The following is a 19,745-nucleotide window of genomic DNA, read 5'->3' on the forward strand; positions in this document are numbered from 1 at the left end:
TCCGCGTCGCGCCTGACGGGGCCGCGCGCAGAGCAGGCGGCACCGGGGCAGCCTCTGAGAAGGACCCCGGAGCGTCGGCGTCGCCATGGAGACCGGGCCGCTGCCGCCGGCCGCCGCCGCGTGAGTGTCGCTGTGGTGATTGCCGCCTCCTTGTGCGGGGGGGTCCTCGGGGGGGGGCTTGTCGTCAGCAACCGTGTCACTGCCGCGGTCGTCCGCAGCGCGACAGTGATGCCGGTGTCCATGACAACCACTAACGGCTGCCATTCATGATTAGCATCTGGTCGGACGCTGTCAGTTAGTGGCAGTTGCTGTCGTCATCGCCATTACCGCCACGGTCCTGGCTGCTGCCCTCCAGTCTTGTCCTTAGTACCATCCGTTTCCACTGGTTTCACCACTGGCGTTGTTTCGAGGTCGAAACAGCAAAATCGAAACGGAACAGATATGGTCGAAACAGCCTCGAAACGGAAACGAAACGTGTTGCCGTTTCGATGCCGTTTCGCCCAGAGGAGATAATGGGGAAGGTCAAAACAGCCTATAACTTTGTCGTTTCTGGCCAGATTGGGATAAAACTTGCACAAGTGGTAGTCCCTTCTGAGGGCGTGATGCGTGCCACGTTTCCAGAAGATCGGTGCGGGGGGTTCGGAGAAACGGCACCCCAAATTCTTGAGAGCCAAGCTTGTGTCGTGTGTATGTGTTAAGCCGCGGCAGGCGACAGCTGCAGGGAGGGTGGCCCCTGCTGCGGACACGACGCCTGCTGGCTGTCGAGGAGACCAGTGCGGGGGAACTGCACCCCAGCTGCTGACTGGGAAACCTTGTGCCGTGCTAGGAGTAATGGTCGCAGTCGGGACACCCTAGTTGTGAGGTAGTTTTTCCTAATGTTGAGCCTGAAACGAGTCTGAATCGATCTCCCAGGAGTTTGTGACCATTGCTCCTAGTTTTCCCCTGTCTCTAGTGGGTTATGGAATAGAGAAAATCCCACACAATTTACTGATTCGTTTTGATGCACTGGCTGGGGCACGATTTTACAATGATTACACACTTAATTCATACAACACAATTTTATTTTAAAATTCTTTGCGACGCATATAACACTGCTTAGCTTAGAAATACCACAAACATTAAGAACACAATAATTACATATATCAGAAACAATGCTCCGAATGCACTTCCTTCCCAAACAATGCTGTAAGAATTAGTATTACAAAAACAACTACAATTACAACTAAAAGTTAAATTTGAATCAATACTGTTATTTTCAAAATATACTTACAATCCTAGAATTCCGAGAAGCCAAACACCTAAATACAGTTTCATTCCTCAGTAGTACAATTTAATGGGTTGGCCTCAGTCGTACGGTTCAATGGGCTCGCCTCAGTAGTACGATTCAATGGGCTGGCCTCAATACTGATAGGACTAAGTCCCCTGCCTTCAGTCCCTTTTGGGCGCTCTGCCCAAAGGGGAGTACATCTAGGGCTCGGTGAACAACTGTTCACCAGGGCACCCTTGGGGATGTCATATTGAATGAAATAGTTTGAATGTTTGTAATGGTTGCCCATTAGCCAGTTTCAGGAAGAAGATAAGATTTATCTCCTTATCTAGCTCATTGATCAGACTGATCACCTGAACCACCCCCTCTGTGAACACGAATCTTTTAGTTCACGCTGAAGCTGCAGAGCGCTGACTTCGTTAGGCTTTCCGAAGCGGTTCGGAAAAGCTTCAGAGCCGTTTTGGAGATCCAGCCATAGGGTATAATGGGGAATCATCCCTGCAGCTTTCACCCCGCTGCGCCTTAACACACACAGGGTCACCCATGTCATGAGTTTTGCCTGTCAGCAGTCAGAGGTGCAGGGCCCCAGAAGCCAGACTCCCCCTGCACCGATCTCCTTGACAGCTGGCAGGCTTCGTGGCCTCACTAGGGGCCACGACCCCTGCAGTTTTCAGCCCGCTGCACCTTAACACACACAGGGTCATCTGTGTCACGAGTTTTGCTTGTCCGCAGCTTGAGGTGCAGTTCCCTCCCCAAACCCCTGCACCTATCACCTTGAAACTTGGCAGGCTTTGTGGCCTCACCAAGGGCTACCATCCGGCAGTTTTGACTCCACTGTGGCTCAACGCATACACGACATGAGTTTTGCTTTCAGGAATTTGGGGTGCAGTTCCCCCTGAACCCCTGCACTGATCTTCTTGAAACATGGCAGGATTTGCTGCCTCACCAGGGGCTAGCATCCCTGCAGCTTTGACCCCACTGTGTCTTAACGCATACACGTGGCGTGCGTTTTGCTCTCAAGATTTTGGCGTGCAGTTTCTCCAAACCCCCTACACCTATCTCCTTGAAACTTGGCACGCATCATGCCCTCAGAAGCAGCTACCATTTCTGCAAGTTTCATCCAAATCTGGCCAGAAATGACAAAGTTATAGTCTGTTTCGACCTTCCCCATTATATCCTATGGGTGAAACATCGAAACAGGGTTGAAACGGCAAAACGTTTTGACAGAATGAAACGGAACAGCCGTTTCAACTTGAAACAAAAGTCAAAATGAAACACTGTTCTGTCGAAACGTTGAAACGCTGATCAAAACGAAACGCTTCTGTTTCACACAGCTCTAATTTCCAATATTGTTATTATTAGTGATGATCATAATTGTGATCACTGTTACTATCCTTTTTGCTAGCATCCATTATTGTAATTATTACAATCAATTACAACTTATTTCCAATATATTATTAACAATTATCTATTATAATCATGATCGCTTGCTTTCCATATTGCTACCATCAAGTATTGTAATTATTATACTAAAGTCCAGCTTATTTCCAGTATTATTATTATCAATGATCTATTATCGTAATCATGACCACTGTTACTATCCTTATTGCTGCCATCCATTATTGTAATTATTATAATCAATTTTGACTTATTTCCAATATTATTGTTATCTATTATCGCAATCATGATCACTATTACTATCCCTATTGCTACCATCTGTTATTGTAATTCATTATTATAATCAATCACTACTTATTTCCATTATCATTAATTATTATTATTACTATTATTTATGATACTCCCTTTCACCACTGTACCTCATATATAGGGACACAGACCATGGTAGCTCAGCCCATGCTTGCACTCCCCCTGCCCATGCCCCAGGGCACTGCCAGGCTCCCCTGGAGTGCGGGGGATGCCCCAGGAGGGCAGTTGTGCTTTGCCCACCTGCCCACATCTATCCAGGCCACAGCTCTTGTGGGTTTCTTGAGGCTGTTCAGTAACGCCTGGGAGGCAGGAATCAGTGCAGACAAGGAGGTGGAATAAGGCAGAAGTGGGGCCAGCATGCAGCCTGAGAGCTACAGGTGACATGGGCAGTCTCTGAGAGGGGATGGGCAGCACAGTGGCAGAGAAAGCAGCTCAGTGAGGGAGCACGGAGCAGGGAGCAGAAAGCAGAACAGTAGCTTGTTGAGGGAGCACGGGGCAGAAGGACCAACAACAGGTCAGTGAGGGAGCACAGGACAAGGAGCAGAAAGCAGGGCAGGTAAGGCAAGGGGATCAGAGTGGCACTGTGGGAGGGTGCGGGGCTAATGTGTACACGCCTACCAAAAAGGTTAGCCCACACTGCAGTAGGGGACGGGAACAGAAATTGCCAGAGGTCTTCTGCTGGGCCTGTACAGCCCCTAGCACTTCTTGGGCATCATCGTAATAGTAAATAACTTGAAAATGTAATCTGCCACTTAGCCCTGGCTTCAGAAGAGCAGTTAAGTCTCTTAAAATTAAGCAGGTCTTTACTGAATAGGGATATACTTAATAAGTGACTTTCAAAATCAAAAGCCGTTAAAAGCCCATAAAAGCCATTTTCCATCCAGGAAGAGCATAGACCAACTGCAGATGCTTCCTCAGCCTGATGAGGGGAGTTTGTGTCCACAAGCTTGTAAAGAAGAATTTTTTTTCCAATTATTTGGGTCGGTCTAATAAAAGATTACGGATGTACTCAAAGAACCTGGTCTGCCTATTAACAGAAAAGGCACGCGGGTTTTCCTCGCCTGCACTGCTCTTTGTAATTTAGGCTAAGAAAAAAAGCAGGCATGTTAACAGTTCTGTAGGTAGTCAGGCAGGGCCGACCAGAATACGTGGAGTACAAGCGTCTTTGCACCATCTTCCTTTCTTGTACGTAGGATTAGATCAAGGAGTTTGGCTGAATCTAGAATTCAAACATGCTGTGCTCACCCAGATGGATTGCATTGGCACAATCCAGTGTGGGGAGCTCCTTATTTTTAACGTATCTAAATACACCAGACAGTGGTTTCCTATCCATTTATAAAGCAGCAGAAACCCAGGCAGAGTTTACTGGCTTGGCCCTGATATCTGCTGAGTACATGCATATCTATAATAGCAGTTATCCTATGGGAGCAACAAGGACAACACTGGGCTTTAGCAAAACACTACATTGCAGCTGTACATTTTCTTAACTTGAATTAATTCCCTGCTGAATAGAGGCTGCTTTCATTTGCAAAAGAGTTACTTTTTCCAACAAGAGACATAACTATTTTATTCTTCTTTTTAAAGTGCTGTCGTGATCACCTGTCAGCGCTCTTTCATGGAATCTTTCCCCCCGCTATATTTTCATCTTTGTTGCTAACATATGAAGGGACTCTTGTCATGTAGCGCAGACCCAAAATGTAGACTGGGCTTAAAAGGGGTCGATATGAATAAAATGCATAGGTGGGTGCTAGTGCATGTTAAGTAGGAAGGGACATTAAGACATTTTTAACAAGCAACCCCCCCCCCCCACACACACACAACAGCTAGACTCTTATCCTCCACTGCTACCTTTAATTAACCAGTTTTTGAGTGAGAAAAAATATGTTTATTATTTTTTTACTATGCAGATTAATTATAATCTTGACCCTGCATTTTAGAGCTTTCTACCAGTAGATTTCAAAATGTTTCACGTTATCTCCATTTTATAGAGTGAGAAACTTCAGGGAAATGACTGGCTCAGGTTACTTAGGCTAGGGACAGGGCCGGAAGTCAGGGCTCCTAAGTCCCAAACCAATACTCTATCCTCTCGCCTGTCCTTCTCTAGAATTATTAGATCAAACTATTTTTTACTAATTACTAATTTACTAATTTGACTTTCAGAGGTAGGTGAAAAGAATGGACAAATATTAACAAAACTGGAAAAGTAAAATGAGCTTTTTTGGACAATCTTCGTTGTAAGAATCCAGAACTTACTAATAATAGTTGTAAAGGCATTTTTATTTCAACAGGATTTCTTTTGCTAGTGTTACTTAAGGCACCCTTGATAAACGAATTGAAGATGCTACCCCAGAGGTGGCAGCAACTGGGTTTTAGCTAGTTAAACCTCATGGAAAGGATTTTGTGTCCTCAAAGAACGTATCCCGCAGAAGCAGCAATGGTAGGAAACGGGCGGATTTAAAATAGAGGATCTGTTTCTTGCACTTCACCTTTGGTGACACTGTGAACCTGAGCGAGCAAATGATATTCAGCTTCTGCCATTTTTTCAATTAATTTCATGATCTAATTTCAGATTCTTACATTCTCTACCGCACAAATGAGGTTGGGCTCTGCTGTGAGAGTAGCAAGAACCTGAAAGGGCTATAGAGCCGGGGAGTAAGCATTTTCTTCAGTCAGTCCTGAAGTTGCTGAAAAATGAACCTCAAGTTTGTCTGAATCTCAACCAGTTGAGTTTTTGCAGGGGATAACCATATCTCAACCTCTCTGTCGTGTTGACAGGCACTGTCTGATCTGCTTCCAGTGTGTGCTCGTAGACTGGGCTGTCATGTTCCACAAACTCTGAAAATACGTTTATTCAAGAGATTTTAAAGATGGCCCAAGTCCGTCAGTAGACAGCCAGGGATCGGTGGGAATTGGTATTATGAGATATAAATGTTTACTGTATTTCACTGCGTACAAGTTGGGTTTTGAAGCCCAATTTTTGGGTCGTAAAAATCAAACTCGACTTATCTATCGTGCCACATCAAAACATTGGGATTGGAGTTAGGTTTGGCTGGGTGCGGTGCTCAGCTAGCAGCCCCGTCCCCTGCAGCAGTGCTCCCTGGGCCGCAGCAGCACTGCTTCCAGGGGATGAGGCTGCACCAGCTGAGTGTTGAGCCCGGTGCCACTCTCAGGGCATGAGGCAGCACCAGCTGAGCCCAGCCCCATCCCTTGTGGAAGGTACTTGGCGTTCAGCAGTGCCAGTTGCAGCAGACAGGGCCAGGCTGGACGCTCGGGTGGTGCGGCCCCATTCCCTGCGAGCCTGGCACCACTCGCAGGGGGATGGGGATGGAGCCGGGCTTGGCGTTCGGCTGGGGACGTGCTGCTTGCAAGGGGTGGGGACAGGGTCACACTCATCTGGCACAGCCCCATCCCCTGCAAGTGGCACCAGCAACGCCATTCGCAGGGGATGGAGCCGAGCCCAGCCCCAACTTATACCCTGTACCTATGAAAATCTTTACCTTTCAAATCAGAAAGCTGGGGGTTCACCTATACAGTGTGAAATACCATATATGACAATAATCCCCAGAATCAGAGTCCCGCTGTGCTGCGGGTTGTCCAGAAACCATTCATTTCTATTGACTGCTTTCATATTGTTTTGAATTTTTCTTGACTGGGGGGTGGGGGGAAGGCAGCAACTGGGACTTCTGTTATTCAAAGGCCAAATCGTTATCATTCTGGAACCTGCTTAGGCAAAAAAATAAAAAAACCCTTGTATTAAATTTAGAAAAGATTGGTTCCTTTTCCTTCAAAAATAACCTCTGCACACTGATAGTTTAAATTGCACAAGGCTTTCAGCACAAAGACCAAGACGTGGCCTTTTAAAAGACTTATTGAATGCCAAAAGCTAAATCTAAGCTACATACCTCTTACATAGTGGTGTTTAAAGCAGTGATTCTCAACCTATTTAAGCTCGAGGCCCCCCCCCAGAAATCCCAGTTCTTAGCTTCCCTCATTTTTTGAATATGGAAAATAATATTCTTCTGTTGCAAAGACCTGAGAATGAGCACAACGGGGCAGAATGGTTTCGGCATGGTGGATTCCTAGTTGAAATCTCTCATTTTATCTTGTGAATCATGTAGAGATATTTGGATAACTAACAGTGCTAATATAGTGTGGCACCTCTAAGAGCATCTCATGGCACCCTGGTTGAGAATCACTAGTTTAGTCATAGAGACTAAGGCTGGAAGGGACCTCCAGAGGTCACATCTAGTCCAACCCCGTGCCCGAGGCAGGATCAGCCCTATCCAAACCATCCTAGTATACAACCACCATTTAAACTAGGTAAAACTACTCTCAACCCTGACACAACCCTAACTCCCAAATGTGCCACAGGTAAAGCAGAGGAACCACAGCAGCCAACATCCTGCTTCTATAAAACGTCAATACACACCCAAGAGGTCCCAGGTACAGGGCCATGCCCCCTGCTACAGAGGAAGGCAAAAACCCCTCCAGAACCAATCTGACCAAGGGGTGAAATTCCTTCCTGACCCCAAATATGGCATTGTCTGACACCGAGCGGAGGGGTGAGACCCTCTGGCCAGGAACCTCCAGCTTTGGTTCCAGCAGGAGAGTCAGCACAGCCCAGTTGAAGCCCCCAGCCTTAGCTGTGGCCAACAGCCAGTGCCTCTGGGGAGGCTTAAAAACACCCTGACACACGTAGCAGAACAAAAGGGGCGGGAAGAGAAGAGTGGGAGCAATCAGCAAAGCCCAGAAGTACGGGAAATACCCATGGTGGACAATAGGCATAGGTACACCTCGATCATCCCTGGCTGTCCAACCTCTTTTTGAACACCTTCAGTGATGGAGAGCCCACAATTTCCCTAGGCATCTATTCCACTGCCTCTCTATTCTCACAACAAAGACGTTTTTTGAATTTCCAATCTAAATTTCCTTTTGCTGCAACCTCAAGCCATTCCTCCTCTCTGCAGCAAGAGAGAAAAGGTGCTTTCCCTCTTCTTTATGGCAGCCCCTCAGGTATTTAGAAGGATAGCGTCTTAACAAAATAGCATGTATATAATAAAAACAAATACAATCACCTGTGTTATAACATCTAGATAATTAAAAATATCTCATTTATGTTCGTTTGTCCTGGAGTTGCTCAGCTTGGTCCACGATAATAGACCCTATGTATAACAGACCATGACAACAGACTAGTCCCAGTCTCTTTGGATTCTGGTTGTTATCCATTCCCTTCACTCTGGTGCCCATGCACTGTCCCAGTCCTGGAGCATCTGGTTTGCTGGCACGCCAAGAAAATTCAGATTTGTACATAAAAGCATTTTCCCATTTGAATCCCAAAAACGTTGTGCAAGACTCACCACAATAGGAGGCTAAAGTTAGTTTGCCAAGTCCAATGTATTTCAAAGTATGGAGCTCTCCCTGACTCTGGCTGAGGGCAGTGGGACTGTCAAATAGACCAATAAATAACAAGGAATGGCTTAAAGCAGCAGCCAACAAAGGGGCAGCCTCTTGAGTTGTACAGCACAGCCAGTGGGCACTTTTAAGGGGAATATGGAGTGGAGGGAACAAAAGGGCTCCTGCCTGAGCCAGGCCACTTGCCACCATCCAGAGCACTGCACACTGGTGCTCAGTCTGGCCAGGCAAGATGAGGGCAGCTGAGATCAACCTGTCGTATGAAAGTTAAGGACAACCATTGGGTTCCCATCATGGTGGAAGGCTGTGACCCAGGTGCAGTGTTTGGAGGGGGCTATAAACAAGTTACAGAAGGATATGAAAGATTGTGGAGAAAGCTGTCGTAGTACCTAGTTTCTCTCCAACTATTGCTAACTCCAGGCTCTCTCTTTTTCATTGCCACGTGCTCTTAGCAAGGATGAGGCGACTACGGCGGTGGATAGGTTCTCTCCTCTGGAGATTCTGCAGCTATCTGCTCTGCTGGAAGACTGCCTCGATCAGCTTTCTATTCTCGGATATATCTTGCCAAGGTCCTATGAGGGCAGGACAGAAATCATCCACGTATGTGCCTCTGTTTTGTGTTCCTCTTATTTGTTCTTCTTGCTTTGATTTTACTCTCTCACTTTTGGGTGAGGGGACACGATGGAAATGCCTCATCCTGTTCAGATGAGGCTTGATTTTTAATATCGATATCCTGGGCCTGGTGAGGTGCCCTTCGGGGAATCTGGATCTCACATGGCGCTGCACAACGTTGATAAGGTCCCTCTGCCACAGGGCATAGACTTTCGCAAAACCAGTCAGCATACAAAGGATAAGATCTGGACATGCAACACCTAATTACCGATGTAATTTAGTTTGCTTTCATCCACTGAATCCAGAGTAGACATGAAAACCAGTTATCCTAGTTATATTGTAGCTGCCACAATAGGCAGCACTGCAATAGGTAGCAAGAAACATGAGAGCCCATTTGCACTGAAGGCAGGCAAGGTTCTTTGGGCAGATGTGATATATTTTATTAGACCAACTAAATAGTTGGAAAAATTGCTCTTTGCAAGCTTTTGGGCACAAACACCCTTCTTCAGGCATTGGGAGACTTGCACTGAATAAACTTACCCTGGGATAACCATGGACACATGATACATAACACCAAGGCATTTCTGCTGCTTTTCTTCGTCACACATAATCCTGCACTGGATGCTAGGAAGTTACACCCATGCAGGAGTTTCTTCCCTGTCTGTTCTTGGCCATGCTGGTATAATTGTGTCCTGTGCCCAAATAAAGGCAGAATTTTCAAAAGTACCCCACATGGCTGTGATTCTCTCCCTGTGTTAGTAAATGGTAAAAATCCCTTGACTTCAGGAGGATGGTTAGACCAGCACTGAACACTTACCCTAGATGGATTGTCTGGTTGCCATTATTTGGCTGATTTCTAACAGGCATCACAGAGAAGCGGGTTTGAAGGGAAACAGGAAGAACAGGGCAGAACCCTTTCCACTCAACGAGGGGCTTCATACACTGGGCGTTCCCTGAAGGTGTGGACATGCTGATGGAGATGCTGGTGGTTGGAGCTGCTAGAGGAGTGGAGAGCAAGGCTAAGGGATAGAGGGATAGTCTTGAGAGGCAGAAGGGTTTTCTTTCTACCATCATATATTCTTAATGTTTCCAACGAGAATCAAGAATCTTATCTCTTAAGCAAGGCAGCAGCCAATTTCCAGGCTTAACACAGGTCGTGCTGCACGGGACACTTCGCACATTTTATTTAGAGCACAGTAAGCATCGCTACACTGTATTAAAAGTTGGTGTTTTGAGCAGTTGCGTGGCCATGGTCACTACAATCCCTAACACAGTCTCTCATGAACAGCTCACTAATTGTCAGTCCTAGCTCAGCACTGCACCAGTCTTCAACAGGCTCCAGTGCAGTGCTGGGGCTGGAACTGGCAGCAGAGGCTTGGTACAGCAGAGGGGTCCCTGACACATGTCATGGCTGGGTCAGGACTGCATACGGCTCGCATCATCTCGTTGGAGCAGTCCAACGATAGCTGTACACGTTACTTAATACAATCTGGAGATTGTCTTCCCATGAAAAGGTGCAAATTTGCTACATTATGACGTCAGGTATCCAGGTTGTAGCCATATTGGTCTAGAAAGGAATCAGGACTCGTAGTAGAGATGATAGCCTTTATTTAACCAACTAGATTTTTGCAATTAAAAGACACTTTTTTGCACAAAACTAGTTGGTCTAATAAAAGATATCACCTTTACCACGAGTCCCGATTCCTACATTACGATGGCACTTAGCATGCGTCTTACTGCTTGGATGCACAGACGCTCACGTTTTAAGTGCAGTTAACATGTCCTAAGTGTAACACGCAACAAGATCTCAACTCTGAAACTTTTTCTCTGTGCGCCAAGTGAGCTGGAAAAATCAGAACCACTATGGGTGAGGTGGGAATATATTACTGGCAGCAGGCTTATCTGATCCAATGCTGAACAGAGAATGCCAGAGGAAGGCTAAAATAAAATGAAATTCATGTGTTCCACCAGTTCTTTCTCTGCCACCCTGTATTTTCAAAAATCCCCTACAAAGTTGCCAAGAAGACAACCCTCAATATTATACCCAAGCTGAATTCAAAGCCTGAATAAGGCTTGAGCCGTGCAGTAGAGGGCACTGCTTTCCTGAAAAGTAACCAGCAAACAAGTCAAACATTTTTAGAATTTCATAAAGTAGGGCTGGAAGGGACCTTGAGAGGTCATCTAGACCAGTGGTTTTCAACCTTTTTTTCATTTGTGGACCCTGAACAATTTTTAAATAAAGGTGCAGACCCCTTTGGAAATTTCAGATGGAGGTGTGGACCCCTCTGAATTGTCAGTGTGGGTACTCACATACTTTGGATTGATCATCGTCACCTTAGACATGATCTATGGATGTCATGGGGTCCGTGACACAGGTTGAAAACCACCGATCTAGTCCAACCCCCTGCTGGAGGTAGGATCATCCCTGCCTAGCAAAACTACACAGTCAACCCTGATGCAACACAAGACATCACACCCGAACCTGCAACAGGTAAAACAGGGAAACCACAGCAGCCAATGTCTGGCTGCTGCAAAGGTGGTTAAAAATATGCTCAAGAGGTCCCAGGTAGAGGGCCACATCCCCTGCTACAAATGAAGGCAACCCCCCACCCCACAGTCCATACCAGTCTGGCTGGGAGCTTGTAGACAGGGATTGTCATGGAATTTTGCATGGAAAATTTCTGATGTATTAGAAGCAAAATGTACCAGCACTTTTGTAAGGATTATGGGTTGGCTTCTGCCTCTGACCCAGACTCAGCTTGATAATGGCAGTGGAAATTATTCCTTTAAGCCCCTCCTGGAAACACACTTCTTCCCAGAGGCACCAAAACACAACATAGGAAAAAAAGTCAAATACACCAAAAAAAGAGGAACCCACAAGCTACATGTGACAGTCAGTGCTGTCTCGTTTAGCTGCTGCTTTCCACCCCTGATTTTACATTTGCATGTCATCAGTTAAATTGCAAGGGACCTTATCTTCATAGTTGTCTGCAAAATACCCAGAACACTACTGGAGCCATATAAATCAAGCATACCAGCGGCAGTTTCAGTAACCGCAGCACTGTCTGATAATCCATTAGCTTTCCTCATCAGGATAATTGTGGCCTTCAGAAGAATGGAGAATTTCCAGTAGCTGAATTTTTAGTGCAGGTGCCTTGTACACTGGGCAGCTGCCAAGAAGCTAAGCAAAGGGCAGCAGCACAGCTTGCAAATACTCCACTCCTTGGGTGTTATTTGGTAATTCTGGAGGTTTATATCCCACCTAATTATTTCCAGCAGGGCTGCTTAGCATCCAGTCTACAGGGCTCCCCCTGGGTCTGGAAATTTGGCAGTCGGGGAGCAGTAGCAACATTCATTGCCACTGCTTGCTGCCAGATTTCTGGACTGTGGGAAGCTATGTGAGCTGGATAACTTGCCCAATACTCAGGGTCAGGCTGGATCTGGGCACATGGAGTTGTTTTGGTGTTCTGGATCACACCCTCGGACTGACCCCAGGTGGCAGCTCTGCGCAGGATCTGGACCACAGAACAACCCCGCAACACTCAACCGGCCCACAGAGCTGGAAGGGTAGGCAGCACTGAGTTACAGCTTGAATTGTCCATCAAAGCCCCACCAGGAAGTCCATGAGTTCCTTTGCCAAGCTCATTCCTTCTGAAACACGGTCCGTTAAGAGAAGGAGTAGCAGCTCTTTTCATTTTGTTCTTTCTTATTTTTTATATTTTCACCTCCCTGCACTCATTTAATGCACACAAGTGATACACCTGTGCACACAGGCGAACGCATGCAGACACGCAACAGAGCAAAATGTGCCTGGAGATCTTCAGCTGGTTAGAAGTGTCATAGCTTAATGGGATCACCATTGCTTTTGTTGGTGCAGGAACTGCTCTCTCCCCGACCCTCCCTTTGGTTCCTCAGAACATAAGTGGACAAAAAATATGCCTGTTTAGGTTGTTATCGCAGTAGCTGCTGGTATTTGGAGTTTCCCCTTTGGGTTCCTGTTGTGGTTCCTCCATCCCCTCCCCCTACACAACAGCTGAACAAATAACCAATATCCATCTCTACTTCTCCAGTCGAGAAGGCAGCAAGCACATCACAGCATGGTTGCTATAGAAATGCTTAAGTCGGGGAAGCTGTAGGTGCAGCTGCTGGCAACCCAGTGAGAAACGGCAGAGAGGGAGACCCTTCTTGCCCTGCCAGCTTCATCTTGGTCCCAATCCTGAAAGGCCTTTAGCACATGCCTTGCTTTATCCATCGTGAATAATCTCATAGACCCCGATGGGGCTTCACCCCAGGCTTAAAGTTAAACCAGGGGAATTGAATGAGGGCCCATACCGGCTACAGACTGCAGAGCTTCAATATCAACCACCTGCCTCCTTGGTGTGGAATTTAGTTCACCACTTGATTGCTGTTGGCCCAGTTCTTCCCAAGCTTATCATCAACTCAGCTTCGCTCTCTCCTGTTCCTTAATGTTGCTGAGTTTCCCATCCACAGTGCACCTAACATCTCTCTTGTTTCTTTTCTAGATGGATAGCCAGGAAGTTAGTAAAATCGTCAAGACCCAGAAGGAGCTGGGGATGAAGTATGAAGAACTTGTGTCGGCCATGCCAGAGAAGGGCACAGGAATTCCCTCTGAGAAAGCCAAGATCAATCAGCTGAGGAAGCAACTGCAAGAGACACGTGGAGACCTCCAACAGACCAACTTTTATTTTAACAGCGCTGCAAAGCAGAGTGTTCTGTCCTCAGACAACATCCGAAAAATCCTGGAGGATATGTGAGTGAAGAGCTGTTCTAATTAAAGCACCACAATGTCTCATGTATCAGTGTCCCTCCGCTTAAAAATGGCGATGAGGTGCTTGAACTAAAGCTCGTTCAAGCACCCCCGCCACCATTTTTAAGTGCAGGGACTCTCTTAGAAGACATGAAGGAGGCTGCTGGAATGCGGTAATTACCATGCTCCAGCAGTCTCAATTAATCGAGTCTGCTCTGACACGGTGTAATTACAGTGCGTCAGAGCAGCCTTCGTGCTCATGTACAGGTACCCTTAGTTTCCAAGACCCATTCAGCCCTGGGGAGCACCGTGACAGTTAAGATGTCTTGCTGTAGCCATGGAGGCTCAAGTGCAAGCCTTATTCTGGACTCATGCCAATCGCTGTCCTGGTTTGACCCAGCTGTACATGGGGACCTGGTCAGAGGTGACAGGACCAGCCAACCACATGGCTCTCTCGTGGGCAGTTGGTTACAGGAGCTGGTGTACCTTACCCACACTAGCTCAAGATGCCAGTAGGCCCAGTCCTGACCTCAGTCTTGGCAGCTGCTTTGACTGACAGCAGAAAAGCCATTTACTGGAAAAAGGGGCTGGGGAAGTAGCATGGCTGTTCAGTAGCAAACAAACTGTGAGGCCCATGGTTGTGACTTCTGGTCACTGCCGACTTAGCTGGAATTCGCACTGGCGGTCTTTCAGTGATTCACTGCAGGAACCAGCCAGTTCTGGGCTTCTGGTGCTTGAGCCCAAGTGGTTCCTCTAGCACAGCTATACGGTGACAGCCATTTCAGAGACTGAGCGTTGTCTCTTTAGATCAGCCAGTGTCACATATGACACGTCTCCAGCATGTCTACTGCAGTGCACGCCACCCTGCTTTACAGAACACAGCGAACAGCATGGCCATAAAGTTAGCAGGGAAACACACTAGCTCATATTTAGCCTCTGTTAAAAACAGTGAGTTGACAAAAGGTCTGATCACTTAGCAGCACCCATTAAAACAAAGGAGAAATTGACTATTAAGCTCATATTTTTGAAACCTTGGCCTATATTATTAAGCAATGAAGGCAAACAAAGGAGCTCAAGACAATTCAATACAAAAAGAAAAAGAAAATCCCATGTGACTGGAAGATAGCCATTGAAATGTAAGCACGTGAAATTCCACATGCTGGTCAATGGTAAGCTTTCCAGGCCAGGATCGTAGCTTGGTAAAAGTCAGTACAGGACCTAACACAGTAGATTTCCCTGATGGCCCGAAACTTTTGCAGCAACTGCAGTATCAGTACGAACCGATAACAGCTCGACTACATTTAATCTTTTAGGGCACCATAATATGAAATACGCCAGGTGTGTGAATGGGAATTACATGGTAGCCATAACCTTGGATTTGGCTTGGTAAAAGGATCTGAATAAAACAGAAGCAGGGCATGGCATCACCACAGCTTTTTAGCAACAAAGAGGAGTGGGGCCTATATAGCTGAGCCAGACAGCAAAATGGCAGAAAATAAGGTCTTTCTCCTTGTTCTCGTCGGCAGGCAGTATGCCAGCCGGGTGATTGCGGAGACCTTGCTGGAGATAGAGACCTCAGGAACGTTTCAGAGCCTGCTACAAGCTGTGGAGAGAGAGAAGGAGAAGAAGAATAACTTACACAACCTCATCATCAGGTTAGGGCTCCGGAAAGCACCTTCACAGCGCCGTTCCCTGGGGGGAAGGGACTTCTGCCCCTCTGGGCATGGCCTGATAGTAGAGAAGAGCATGGCTTCCCCATGTGAGTCTCTCTAGGTGCATTACTATCATTCATCACAGAAACATTTCAGGGGAGTGCATTGCTGGGCCTGCCATTTGTCTGCAGTGGGAATTTGTCCAGGTTTGAGCCTCGGGAAGTCAGCTGGGCTAGTCTAACCCCTCCAGGCCTTTGGTTTGTCCAGACACACTGGAGTGTGCTGGCTGCAGTGGCCCACTTATGACTTCCCAATTTTGGGACTCTCTGGCTCCTGGGGAAGTTAGAGCAGCAAAGAACCTGTTCTTTCTTCTCCTGCAAGCCCCAGGTCTATAGACAACCTTGCAGCAGTGGAAGATGAGGGGTAGTGCTTCTTCTGGTCCTTCCAGCCCTCGCCCCTGCCACGTCCACTCCTTCCCTTCCCATGTTACAAGCGCTCTTCTGCATCCAGCCTGCACAGAACGAGTTTGCTGCAGCTCCAGGTGCAGAGCTCTGACTCTGGGGCTCCAGCTTCAGTACTAGATAGAGACATGACAAGCAGTTCCTGTGCCCTAGGCAAATAGCAGTGACTCCTTCCATAGACCCCATCACAATAGGCCCCTGGGGCAGGCACCCCCATTGCCTGCCCATAGTTACACTACTGGTGTGGGAGGGCTGGGTGTGGCAGCCATCACAGAAGGGGGAAGTTCCCACCAAGGGGAATCTTCTGCCATTCCACAGCCCCTTTCCTCCAAGTGCTACCAAGCTGCCTCCAAGCTAGCACCTCCCAGAGCATAGACCAGTGGTCACCAAGCAGTAGATCTCGATCCACCAGTAGATCTCGGAGCCTCTTGCGGTAGATCTCAGAGTGTCTTGGAGTTGATCCAAGCCTGGGGTGGGGGGCTGAGTGCCCGCGTGCATGCACACATGGACCCCAGCCCAGCAGGTCAGTCCACTGGGGAGGGACGGGGCGGGGGCTAGATTGAGGCCCCTGCAGTGAGGGACAGTGCTGCAGAGGCAGGAGCAGGGGTAAGCTGAGTGGGGCCCCGGCCAGATGGGACTTACCTGATGGGGAGGTGCGCCCCCAAATAATTTTATCTCTCTCTGCCTCAGTCTGCCCTCCCTTTCCCTCCCCACAGACTTACCTGCTGGGCCAGGGGGGTCGGGGGGTGGTGGCAGTGATGCACAGTAGATCTTGGTTGCTTTTAAAAGCTAAAGGTGATCTACTTAACAAGGTTGGAGATCACTGGCATAGACAGCCCAACCTACATTTTGCATGGGTGAAGCTTACCTTGATTTCAAGCAAAGCTGAGTGCTTCAACGGCATATCACAGCTTTACTTCTCCATCCTAGGGACTTGCTGTATAGCTGTAAGCTGGGCTGATCCCTGGGGTAGGCAGGATTTAGAGGGGAAATGTATAATTTTGCCTGCTGCCCGAAACAGCTGTTCCATGTTTCAGAAATGGAGAGATCTCGTCTACTTACCAGTGCAGGGGACAGAGGGAGAAATGAATAGTGGGACTTGCCTGTGGCGTAACCAGCTAGTGTGTCGCACTGAAAATGAATGGACAAATTACGGAATTTGAAAAGGGCACCTCACTTTATAGTCCACCCCATCACTTGTGTCTAATAATCACTGCTATAGGTGACTTCACCGCATACGCATGCTTTGGAGCGACGCTTCTGTGACTTTCAATAAAACTCGTCTGGTTTTAACAATCAACCCACGAGTCTAAAAGCAGCTTCAGCCTGCAGTAAGAATGGAATTCATTATTAGGACCTCCTAATTTATCACATTCACCCAGATGCTGACAGCCTGTATGAGACCATAAGCTCCTAGGGCAAGATCTTGTCATGCTAATTAATTTATCAAGTGCCATACACCATCATGGCACTGTATCGATAATAGATTATAAGCATAAATCCTTTGGGAAAAAAAATCAGGAATGAAACAGGCAAGGGAAATGTGAGCTCAAAAACCATTGGCCGTGGCAGACGTCCTATTCTTCTATTGTTCTCTGGTTTCTAAAGGTAGAGTAGAAAGCTTGAGGAAGTCTATTCAAAATCCCAGTCCATAACAATTCAGGGATAGATGAAAAGCTTCAAGAACTTTGTTTTCAAGGGTAAACATTTTTGTAACTTGTGGTTTTTGTACGTACCCCTTACCAATTTGAAAATTTAAACAGACCTGTTTTTTGTATTTGCTTTTTTTTAATATGTAGATGATTTTAAAGCTCACCCTTAAACACAGACCTTCACATAAAACCTAAACTCTGTGTAATTTGCCAATTAAGGCCAGGCATCTGGGCTGAAAACAATAAAGTGCTTCCACCCTTTCAAGCATATAAACTGTTTCTCTCTCAAGTCCACATGGGTCCTGACGAGACGGTGGGTTTTTGCTTAATTCTCCCAATCAGAATTAGAACAAGAACGTCATATTGCTTCACTATGGATTTATTGACCAAGTCGTCTGTGCTGCAGTGGTATTCCAGCTCCTGCCTGTCAGATGTGTAGCCCCCCTGAAGCTTAAAATGGATAAAATAAATGCTTGTTCCCAGTGAGCCAGGGTACCAGAGAGGCGAGCAGAGCTGCCTGCCTACGGCATCGACTGTACTGGTCTCTGAGCCGGCAGCCTAATCAGAGCAGTGTCCTGTAAGGTGTTCAATAGTGCAGAAGACAGCAGAAAATTCCCTTTCTAGATAAATAGTTAACCCTTATCTCTCTGGCTGCATCTAAGAGATTGTTTTTTTCCTCCTTTCCTTTTTCCTTTAGGGAGGAGAAAGGAAGGAAGGAGATGAAATCCCTCCAGAAGCAGCTGCAAGAAGTCAAGAAAGAAATGGAGTTAGAGCTTCAGGTGAGAGCACTTGAGACAGGCCAAATGCCAGAGAGGAAGCGTGTTAACGAGCGTGCCCAGATTCAGATCTCCCATCCCTGGCAGCAGGATGCAAGTGCACATGTTACAAGGCCAGGAATTCACTTCTGGTACAAGTAGAAACAGAAGAGTGAGGGCAGATACAGCATTGCTGTGCTGGGTATTGAACAGTTGCTGATTAGTTTGCAAGCACTGACCAGGGCTGTATGGCTAGAAGCTCTGGAGCGTGCAGTACAAAGACAAAGATCAGATGAGAATGCATGGGGGGACTTGGAGGGGCTGGTGATAGGGATGGGACTGACAGGGAGCAGTGTTTGAAGAACTGGGTGGGTTTCCAAGGAGTTCAGTGGAGATAGTGAAGCTGTGAGGAAGGGCTGTCCAGGCAGAGGGGCTGCCATGGAAGAGAAAGCAAGATGAAAATGCAGTGATGAGGCTGACGTCACCGATGGGGTGAAGAGAACATGATAAGAAACAAGCTGACATGGGGCAGAAGCAGGGTCAAAGTGGGTCTCGAAGGCAAGAATCTGGTGATTGTTTCAGTAGGGGAGGAGGAGACAGCAGATAGATCCAAATAAAAGAGTGAAGCAGCGGAGTGGCTAAGTGGTCACGGTACTCTCGACAATGTAGCTGAGTCTGGAGGGAAGGATGCTGTAGTAGGCAAGCTGGGAAATCAGTTGGGCATGGCCATGTTGAGGAAGAGCTACTTTTCCATTGAAGTTGCAGAAAACTGACTTAGTGACAGCATGGACAAGGAAGAGACATTGAAAATGCCACCATGATTGCAAGATTGGCTTGGTTATAGTCATATTTAAATCTGAAGAAAAGCAAAACCTCCAGGGAGCAAAAAGACATGCTGGAGTGGGAAAGTACATTTCCCATGCTGGGATCACCAGCACAGAAGTGCTAGCAGAGGCACAGGGACAGATGAAGTTGGGTTGTGTAGGGGGAAGAAAAGGAGGACACCAGAGAAAGAACCAGGAATTCCCAAAGAGGAGGATGGTGGCAGCAATGCTGAAAGAAGCAAATAATTAGCAGAGCAGGAGGTGAAAAGGATAATCCGAGGAACACAAAAGCTTGGCAAGACCATGAAGGGCGAGGATTTTCTAGAGGATTTCAGTGTTTTCAGCTTGGCAGTGCAACTATAGGATTTTGAGGGCACAGTCAGGTCTGAACAAGGGAGTTATGTGGCTTGGTCTATATTTATCTGCTACCACTGGAATTGGGACTGGAGCCTGTTTCTGGGCCTGAAGGGACAAAACAGAAGAGCCTAAAGCCTTCTGACCTGTCGACATGAGCTGGTTGTTTCAGTCAGCCTCAGGCAATGTGGCAGCTCCTGGAAGATTATAGCCTGCCTGTTCCCTTTTGCACAGTGTCTCAGCCAGTGCAGGTTTGGATGTCCTGCGGGGAATGGCAGGCA

The 19,745-nt window shown here is 47.1% G+C and overlaps 1 protein-coding gene across 3 annotated transcripts in view; it reads left to right on the forward strand.

The window, feature by feature from the left end:
• Position 1: 1 nt before the first annotated feature.
• IQCG (IQ motif containing G) overlaps positions 2 to 19,745 on the forward strand; it is a 31,171-nt gene continuing 11,427 nt past the window's right edge. The window contains exons 1-5 of one of the 3 annotated variants that reach the window (XM_019495369.2): positions 2 to 120; positions 8,839 to 8,986; positions 13,522 to 13,769; positions 15,293 to 15,421; positions 18,229 to 18,310. In XM_019495369.2, the coding sequence (XP_019350914.1) occupies positions 86 to 120; positions 8,839 to 8,986; positions 13,522 to 13,769; positions 15,293 to 15,421; positions 18,229 to 18,310 (642 nt within the window). In that variant the 5' untranslated portion in view covers positions 2 to 85. The remainder of the gene's footprint in view (positions 121 to 8,838; positions 8,987 to 13,521; positions 13,770 to 15,292; positions 15,422 to 18,228; positions 18,311 to 19,745) is intronic. The other 2 variants (XM_006264164.4, XM_059731249.1) reach the window with 2 other exon arrangements.

This window comes from Alligator mississippiensis, chromosome 7, assembly GCF_030867095.1.
Source record: "Alligator mississippiensis isolate rAllMis1 chromosome 7, rAllMis1, whole genome shotgun sequence".
In the NCBI taxonomy this organism is placed as follows: domain Eukaryota; kingdom Metazoa; phylum Chordata; order Crocodylia; family Alligatoridae; genus Alligator; species Alligator mississippiensis.